We start from the raw sequence: 8815 nt of genomic DNA, 5'->3' as shown, positions 1-8815 counted from the left end.
CTTATGAGGAATTAAACATAGATATGCTTGATCATAAGATCGAGAATAAAGTACTCATCTTATTTTGCAAGAAGTGATATTTTAAACCATTAAAGCTGATTGTAAAACTTGATCATAGAATTTAACGAAATAGATCTGATGTGATTTTTGACGTAGATTCTTATTAAAATTTTGGGAGAAATCGAGAGAGAAATCGCAAGAAAAGCATGAGCGGGTGCATTAAGTGCATCTGCTTCAGGCAAAGGGTAGATCTCAGGGGGTGGTGGTCGAGAATCCCACCCGGTTTTCGAAAACATCCATTATTTCCTTGAGTCGAGCAATTTTTTCATTTTGAATGGATAGATAATGGTTAAAAAGTCTGCATTGTCGTAAAAAGGTCGTAAGTACCAACCGATTATTTCGGCCGAAACAGTCAACAGTCGTGGCAAAAATCCGAAAAATTCAGTTTTCGCAAAGTTCTTTAAGAATTCTTTCAAAAACTCCACGTATTATTGTCGGCTCAATCTTTATCTTTTATAAAACTAAAATAAAAATTTAAATATCCAAGGCGGTTTATTTTCAATCTTGGTTGAAATGAACCCAATTTTCGACCACCACCCCCTTAAGGAGATTCAGTTTTTTGGGTTAAGGGCGGCTACGTTACAAGAAGTGAAAATTGTAACGGGGTTACAAAAATTCAAAATCAGAATCATTGAACGAGTGTGCGCTTCGCGCTTGAATTGAAGGAAACTACTTTTTGGTATACCTTATTGCTTATTCTGTCAAAAATAAAAAGAATTACGGGATGGAAAATAATTTTTATTGCGAAAAAATATGAGTTTTTGTAACGGCGTTACAAAATTGTTACGGCGATACAAATTAGTAACGTAGCCGCGCGTCCCCGTTTTCTCTTTCGTGGAACCCAACTTTGTAGTTATTTTATTAATTTTAAGGGATTTATGTTGGACACTTTATTACGGCCGAAATTCAAGATAAGGGACTTTTTTGTTCCCGAATTTTCGAGAGAAGTCTCTTTAATTAATACGATTTGACACTACAACTATACAGATCGTGCAACAGATTTTAAGCAAAAGTCCCTTATCTTGCTGTCGCTTATATTCGACTCCTTCTGTATCGTCGATGCAGCATAAATTATGCTGCATAATTTATACTAAATAGACTTGATCAAGGGTGGAGCGATGAAAGTGCGTCTGAGTTTCTTAAATTGCGGGGAGGAGGAGGAAATCCGAGTTTAATCCCTGTCTTTTGTTTGCAATATGTTCTCTTTGGCCCGCATTTTGCCATGTTATCTGTATTTCATAAAATTTTCTTTGCTTTTTATGCTACCCACAGGATCTATAAACTAAATATCAAGTATTTTTACGTAACCATAGCACTCTTATGCAGTCAAGTGTCATAATTCCAACAATTTTTCAATGAGAAAATCTACGAAAATGAACAGATTTTCTAAAATGCAAGGAATTCCTTCTAAGGATTTTAAGGACAGTTTTCAGATTTCAATGGGTTTTACTCGGACACTGCATAATTGGGGATAAGCCTCTACCACCGCGCCTCCTTTTGCAGAACTATTCTGCATGCAGAATTATTTCGTACCCCTTCGCAGAAATGACACTTCCTAGGTTTGCACTTCCTAGCTTCAAACTTCCTTTTTTTAGTTTCGTCCGCTGTTTGGGCAGATCTCTCGAAATGGTAGTAGGGGGTTATCAGTTGGGCCGCCCTAACCCAACAAGCAGTCATGTTCGGGGGCCCGACCGAAAGCCTCATTACACCCTCGGAATTTCGCCGTTTTGTTGGACCATTTCTAGCGAGTTTCAAACTTTGACGGACTTGATTTCCTTAAAAAAAACTTGATCAACCATCAAAAGTCTTTGACAAAAATGATATCTACCTCTGATCTTTCAAACAATCTATTGAAGGCGCTGTTAGCATTACGATTTACAATTAAAGGGGGGTCATACTAAAATAAGGAACTTTGAAAAATAGAAAGTGATACCCAAGAAGTACAAAGCTATGAAGTGCAAAGCCAGTAAGTTCCGTTTCTGGAGTTGGTTTTGATTGGCCGGTAGGCCATTTTAAGCAATCTTATTGGTAGCCAGAAAAATCACTTACTGGCTTTGCACAACCTAGCTACGTACTTACTGGCTTTGCACTTCCTGGCTCCAAACTTCCTTTTTTAGTATCGCCAAAAATAGAAGTTTTAATTTTGCTAAAAACAGTCAAAAATCTTCGAATTTTTGAAAAAACGTTTCATTCCTCAAGAAACCTTAGGGGAACTAAAAAGAAGAACTTTGAAGTTAGGAAATGCAAAGCCAGTAAGTACAAAGATAGGTATGCTTTACTAGGAAGTACGGAAAAGGAAGTAACGGGGAAACTTCCCCGCCCCGTTCCCCGTTTTACCCCGTCTACGGGGCGGGGCGGGGCGGGGAACTGAATTTTTTTCCCCGCTTTTAAACTTTTTTCCCCGTTTCTATTTTTTCGCATTTTTATCAAGCAAAGTCGACTTTTCGACCTCTCGAAATCAAAAAAATATTTCTACAGTATGAAATGTTTATAAAAAATGTGCATTATCATTACTGATTTAGTGCACATGTAGTCGCCAGAGCACATGATACAGATTTCTAGAACATTTTTTGTTACCATTATCTTAAAAATGCTTCAAAAATAAACAATTTTCGCTCTAGAATCTAAAAATGAGACACTCAAAAATAACGGGGAAAACGGGGAAAAACGGGGCGGGGCGGGGACAAACCCCGTGAAAATGTAACGGGGCGGGGCGGGGCGAGGAACCGAGGTCAGCTCCCCGTTGCCGAGCCCAGCCTATTAGTAATAGCTAAACATATATGCACTTACTGGCTTTGAACTTCCTTTTTCGTAACCAGCTTTGCCCTTTCTAGCTCCAAACTTCTATTTTAAGTTTCAACCCTTTTATTTCATATCCGACTATTTTATCTATTCCTTATCTCAACCGTAACGCTATATCCACCGTTGAGTGAGAGCGCCCTGCGACTATAAATCTTTGTTTCCAGGAAACAACTGAAGATTCTCAAGGGAATTGGCCTTCTGGGAGAACGGAAAAGCAGGATGCAATGTCAGAAATAAATTTGCTTCAACAACTGGGAACGTTTTAATGTTGATAAATCCAATTTTTATTTCTCCCGTATGAAGATTCATTTTGGAAAGGCAAACAGATCATGACCATAGTTGCAAATTTTGTAAGCTGAGCTAACTTTTTTTAATTTCAACAAATTTTCCATTGATTCTTCCTGTTGGTCAATTTTAGATTTAAATTATTCGAGTTTTCTTTTGCGCAAGAGAGAAATAAAATTTAATAGGATTTCTAAAATTCATTAATAATGACTCATTATATGATTGCGAGTGTGAGAGACTGGTCTATAGACTATAGTATTTCGTGCCCTTTTTCGGGCATGGATGTCTTAAGTTATTCGTGTCCTTTTTTCTGGCATGAAAGTCTATAATTATTCCTGCCCTTTTTGGGCATGAAAGTCTATAGTAATCCGTGCCCTTTTTTGGCATGGTGTTCTGTTTTTAATATTTATGGTTTTCCGATGAAGAGATTTTTAAGATCTTTTGATGAAATTCTTAAAATCTGTCCCAAAATAACCCCTCTTCTATTTATTCGTAGCGTTCTAAATTTATTTAGAAACAGCAAATCAAGTCCCGGGTGTTGTGAAACGCGTAAAATAGACCCATCTCAGATGGGGTTGCGCTGGTGGGATTTTGGCAAAAAATGGTTTGTTTTCAAAAAATTCTGAAACCACGTGACCATGTGTAAAAATTGGCGGAGATTTCATAAAAAATAGTTAAAATTAGAAATTTTTGAATTTTGGTGGTGAAATCGCGATTTTTCGGAAAAATACCACGAATTTTGGACATTTCGTCGAATAACTCGAAACCACAACGACCCACAACCAAACGGAAACCACCACAAGAAAGCTCAGACGATGCTCTCTATAGATGCATTCTTATCTCGTCCGGTAACGCCCGGCAACGAAAATGCGGCCGATTTGAAAATTTCCGTTTTGGCCGAAAATCGCCTTTCTTTGGAAAAATTTAATAAATAATACTCAAAAATGTAAAGAAGGGGCCGTCTCAGCCCCGTTCCTTTATTTTTAAATTTAAGGGGCTTGACGGCCCTTCGGGCCGTCCCAGCCCCGTTCCTTGATTTTTAAATTTAAGGGGCTTGACGGCCCTTCGGGCCGTCCCAGCCCCGTTCCTTGATTTTAAATTTAAGGGCTTGACGGCCCTTCGGGCCGTCCCAGCCCCGTTCCTTGATTTTTAAATTTAAGGGCTTGACGGCCCTTCGGGCCGTCCCAGCCCCGTTCCTTGATTTTAAATTTAAGGGGCTTGACGGCCCTTCGGGCCGTCCCAGCCCCGTTCCTTGATTTTTAAATTTAAGGGGCTTGACGGCCCTTCGGGCCGTCCCAGCCCCGTTCCTTGATTTTTAAATTTAAGGGCTTGACGGCCCTTCGGGCCGTCCCAGCCCCGTTCCTTGATTTTTAAATTTAAGGGGCTTGACGGCCCTTCGGGCCGTCCCAGCCCCGTTCCTTGATTTTTAAATTTAAGGGCTTGACGGCCCTTCGGGCCGTCCCAGCCCCGTTCCTTGATTTTTAAATTTAAGGGGCTTGAGATCGGCGTTGGACTCTGAGGTGATCAATCTCAGTTATGTCCCCAACCCCACCCACACCCATTCGAGGTGGAAATACAAATTATTCAAGTTTTTCTTTTTATTATGGTTTTTATTTGAATGTTTAAAATTTGATTTTTTTTATTTGCGGATTCTTTATCTCGCTTCGACTTTTTTCGACTCGAAAAACTCATTTTTGAGCTTTTAAAATGATAGTCTAGATTTTCTCAGGCTTAATTTTGCAAAAATGAAAAAATCGATTTTTCGACCGCTATACCCTTAATTTTTCGAAATTTTTTTTGATTTTTTTCTTGATTAGGACCTCAGAAATATGTCCACAAAATTTCATCCCTCCAGGTCAAGTGCAAAATAAGTCCATTTTTCCACTGGCGCAACCCCACCCATCTGGGCGCAGAAGGGCCGTCAAGCCCCTTAAATTAAGAAATCAAGAAACGGGGCTGAGACGGCCCGAAGGGCCGTCAAGCCCCTTAAATTAAGAAATCAAGGAACGGGGCTGATACGGCCCGAAGGGCTGTCAAGCCCCTTAAATTAAGAAATCAAGGAACGGGGCTGAGAACCTTCCAATTTGAATTGTTAACGACTGTGAGCAGGTCTTAATTCGAGCTTAGAGCACGTGCTCACGAGCTCATGAGCACAGAATTTGCCCTTCCAGAGATCCATGAGCATGAGCTCGCGTGAGCACGACTGGAGAGCAGAATTCGCTTCGCTTTCGCTTCGCAAAAATTCCAAAATTTTCGCTTTAATTTTCGCACAGCAAGCGGCTTTGTTATTCGGAAGATTCTTTATCAAAGAATTGGAGAGGGACGTTATTGATGCCGCTTTGAATTTCAATTTTTCTCCGTCTTGTCAAGACGAGTCTAATGGTAGGTCTTACTCTTGATAAATCAAAGGATTGGCCGGTTAGCAAGCTAGTTTTCGGAAAACTCGTTGTCACCAGCCATTTTTATTGTAAGTTTGCTAGAATAATTTTTGAATGATCAGAATGATCTTTATGAACAGGGCTTATCTAGAATCGAAGATGACCGCCAGGGCTAGAAAAATAAGTTTTGAGGGCTTTTGATTCAGTTAGAGAAGTAAGAGAGCAAAAAAAATTGTAAAGAATGCGTAATTTAGGAATTTTCCGGTAGTGCCCAACTTGCCCGAATGCCCGAAATGCCCGCTTTTGCCCAGTAAAAGTTAAGGGGCTGAGCCGTCCGAATGCCCGGCCGAACACATTTTGCCCGAAAATTGTCCGTTTTGCCCGATGCCCGAATGGTCACCCCTGCTGTCGAGTTTATTACTACCTTGGAATTATCAACAGTTAGACCAACCAACCGGCTTACATTGACGGGCCAAAAAAAATACAGTAACAGATTTTTTGCAATTTTCTGCCCCAAAAATAGGTTTTTGACATCATCTTCGCTTTTGAGTGGCTAATTAGCAATTAGAAATCGCTAAAGATTCTTGCCAGAGAATGCATATCAATTCAAGCGTAAAAATTTTCGTTTTTTTCGCAATCTTCAATGATATTTCGCTTCGCTTTCGCTTCGCACAAAATTGGAAAAAAATGCTCGCTTTCGCCCTAGAATTTTGGCTGATATTTAGACCCCTGATTAAGGAACTCTCTTTTGGGTCCGCAATAATGATCAAAAACTCGATTTTCATCGCTTCTGGCCAATCATATCCACACAGAATCGAACGACTTGATTTCGAAGACAATCAATTGATCAATACATTTGTAATTCAAACTCCTACATATTATACTTACATCCCTATTCTTTACGAAGTTCCTGCAAATTATTGCGCCTGACAGAAAGCGATAATAGTCACTCTATTCAGACACAAGATCGTCTGCCAGATCATGAATAAAAATCCGAAGTTTGAAAGAAATTGGTTTATTCGAAAAACAGAATTAGGATTTAATAGATTGGCAGTAAGATGGTTTGCTAGCCCTTTCGGCGAGAACTCTTCGGTTCTAGTTTTTTGCCGCCGACGGGTGTTACGTTAGTGAAGGTTCGAATGTTGGTCCTACAGAAAGATAATGAAAAGGAATCTCTATTCAAAGCAAACCTGAATTCTTCGGGCCGCCAGGCGCATTGGTTGAGCTTGCATGCTTCGCAGAACTGGTAGGAGTGCGAAAATCGTCGCCACTCCGGCTCGAAAATTGTAAAAAAATGATGAAAATTTCAATTCAAATGACGAGTTATTTAAAATGACGGGGTTATTTTTTACAATTTCCTTGAATCGTCGTTTGGTTTGCTTCTTATCGTATGAAATCTGCGTTATCTCCCTGGGCTGAACGTCTTCTCCGCAGGTGAAGCAGGTTTGCGCGTAGCCGAGGTAACTGAAACTGCTGCCCCAGGAGCGGCCGCACTCGCATTTGAAGCGACCATATCCACGCTGCTCGCAAGTGTTGGAGCTTGGCTCTGAAAAATTGACTTCAGCCTTTAACCGTCTCTTTTGGCATACCTTCGATGTATTGGACCAAATTATTTTTCTCATAATCAGGTGGGAGCGGCGGGCCAAAGTAGTCCGAATTGGGCAGATCTAGATTTGGCAACAAGTCGATTTTCGCGTCGCATTTTTCTAAAAAAGGGATGAATTTAAGGGTCATAGAATTCAATTTTGAGATGAAAATTTTCGTACTTATTTCAAGCTGAAGTCCTTTTATTTCCGAAATAATCTCGTAGATATCACAACTAGTCGTCTCTTCAACGTCAGTATCGTTCCCTCGCGGTGGCATTTTGAAAACGTAAAATTGAAACTTAAATAAATTGAAACTCAGAAAACTTAAAATAAAACGGAATGAGAGGGTCGCCAAGAAAAATGCGAAAATGGCTTTGCTGATTTCGCGCCAGATGCATGTTTTCGCGAAATTTAGACAGAATCGGAGATCATGTAAGTCCGGTTTTACAGTTTTGGCTCTGAACTTTCTCGAACTCAAAATTTTATGGTTATTCAAACAAAATGTGTTTCCGTAAAAATTTCAAATGTTTTTTCTCGTTTATGATCTGATCAATTATTAGCGAAAAATTCGTATCTTTAGCTCGATTTTTTTCCACTATTTTCAAGAGAAAATGATTATTTTCAATCTTTTTCAGGCTTTTCACGCCTCTATAATCGATTCTAGAGCAGGTCTTCTCAAATGCCCGTAAGATTGAGCCCTAAATTGATTACTAAAATGATTCAAGAGATCAAGAACTTCAAGAAGAATGCAATGGCAACTGTCGAATCGTTTACACTCAATGTCGGCTGTCCTGTGAGGATGAGTTCTGCCTCACAACTTGCGAAAGATCATACGAAAGTCAGTCCTTTGAAATTTGAAATTATATTTTTTTCTTTTTATAAAGTCTGCCTGGATTCGTGTCCCTGTGGAGAGAATTGTCCTCAAGGATGCAAAGACTGTGAAAACCCGATCTGCCCCGACGATCTTGTAAGTTTTTTACCGCTCTTCTTTTCGGACAGTAGTTTAGTCAAACATGCATTTCGCCGTCTTGCTGAATGATTTGACCTCCTCTTACATCAATTCTGGTGATGGCATCAGCATTGTTGCTCCCCAATTAGACGCTCCTTCAAATGACTTTGTCGCTGGTTCACCTTTTGCTATTTTGCAGGATGAGTTGTTTATTTTTGGAGGAAACGCGGACAATCAGAAGATAGGAAAACTCGTCGGATGCAGTTTTAGCTTGATTTCAGCGAGGTTAAGCTACCGATTTTATGATGGGTCCGCAGCACTTGCGATTGAATATGGAACAAAAGGTTAGAATAAGATTAGCTGTTTATCAATCTTTTCAGCGCTTATTTGCTTTCCGGATTTCCCGGACCTTATGAAGCCTGTGAAATATTTGACGGAGAAAGTGTCTCTTCCACTCATTCGGCCCAGAACAATCATGACTGGGGCAAGTTAGGGCTTTACAAGGGTCAGCCAACTACAGTCGGAAGCTACTACAAAAGTGGTGCGCAAAAGGTTGAGACCTACAACTCAACTGGATGGGCTTCTCTTCCCGACCATCCAAGGCAAGATTTTTCACGGATTTTAAAAAGAGATCGATGATTTCAGGAAAATAAATGGGCATACTTTGACTGGCCTTGATTCCGGGTCTTTGTTATTGATTGGTGGAGAGGATGATGAAGAGGTGTCGAAGAATGTTTGGATTCTAAAGGACGATG

The 8815-nt window shown here is 40.0% G+C and overlaps 2 protein-coding genes across 2 annotated transcripts; one reads left to right on the top strand and one right to left on the bottom strand.

The window, feature by feature from the left end:
* Positions 1-6524: 6524 nt before the first annotated feature.
* Positions 6525-7466, bottom strand: LOC145702591 (uncharacterized). The gene is made up of 5 exons (XM_081779823.1): positions 7292-7466; positions 7115-7231; positions 6878-7071; positions 6716-6795; positions 6525-6673 (listed from the first exon to the last, which is right to left on the bottom strand). Exons 1-5 carry the CDS (start codon positions 7386-7388, stop codon positions 6592-6594), a joined length of 570 nt encoding a protein of 189 aa, XP_081635949.1. The 5' UTR covers positions 7389-7466; the 3' UTR covers positions 6525-6591.
* A 214-nt stretch (positions 7467-7680) lies between these two features.
* LOC145704783 (uncharacterized) lies at positions 7681-8661 on the top strand. Its single transcript, XM_081782252.1, has 5 exons — positions 7681-7796; positions 7837-7949; positions 7996-8078; positions 8119-8404; positions 8441-8661. The coding sequence occupies exons 1-5, from the start codon at positions 7723-7725 to the stop codon at positions 8551-8553; spliced, it is 669 nt and encodes a 222-aa protein (XP_081638378.1). The 5' UTR covers positions 7681-7722; the 3' UTR covers positions 8554-8661.
* Positions 8662-8815: the final 154 nt, after the last annotated feature.

Source organism: Oikopleura dioica, chromosome PAR (genome assembly GCF_907165135.1).
Source record: "Oikopleura dioica chromosome PAR, OKI2018_I68_1.0, whole genome shotgun sequence".
NCBI lineage: Eukaryota > Metazoa > Chordata > Appendicularia > Copelata > Oikopleuridae > Oikopleura > Oikopleura dioica.
This window is presented reverse-complemented; position numbering and strand designations above follow the sequence as displayed.

Excerpts from the sequence above, each read along its gene's own strand:
- LOC145702591 (XM_081779823.1), bottom strand. The coding sequence starts at position 7,388 with ATGCCACCGCGAGGGAACGATACTGACGTTGAAGAGACGACTAGTTGT. Across the intron at positions 7,232-7,291 it reads AGGACTTCAGCTTGAAATAA|AAAAATGCGACGCGAAAATC; the intron begins GTACGAAAATTT and ends TCCCTTTTTTAG. Across the intron at positions 6,674-6,715 it reads TGGCGGCCCGAAGAATTCAG|GACCAACATTCGAACCTTCA; the intron begins GTTTGCTTTGAA and ends ATCTTTCTGTAG.
- LOC145704783 (XM_081782252.1), top strand. The coding sequence starts at position 7,723 with ATGATTATTTTCAATCTTTTTCAGGCTTTTCACGCCTCTATAATCGAT. Across the intron at positions 7,797-7,836 it reads GCAGGTCTTCTCAAATGCCC|AGATCAAGAACTTCAAGAAG; the intron begins GTAAGATTGAGC and ends AAATGATTCAAG. Across the intron at positions 8,405-8,440 it reads GATTGAATATGGAACAAAAG|CGCTTATTTGCTTTCCGGAT; the intron begins GTTAGAATAAGA and ends CAATCTTTTCAG.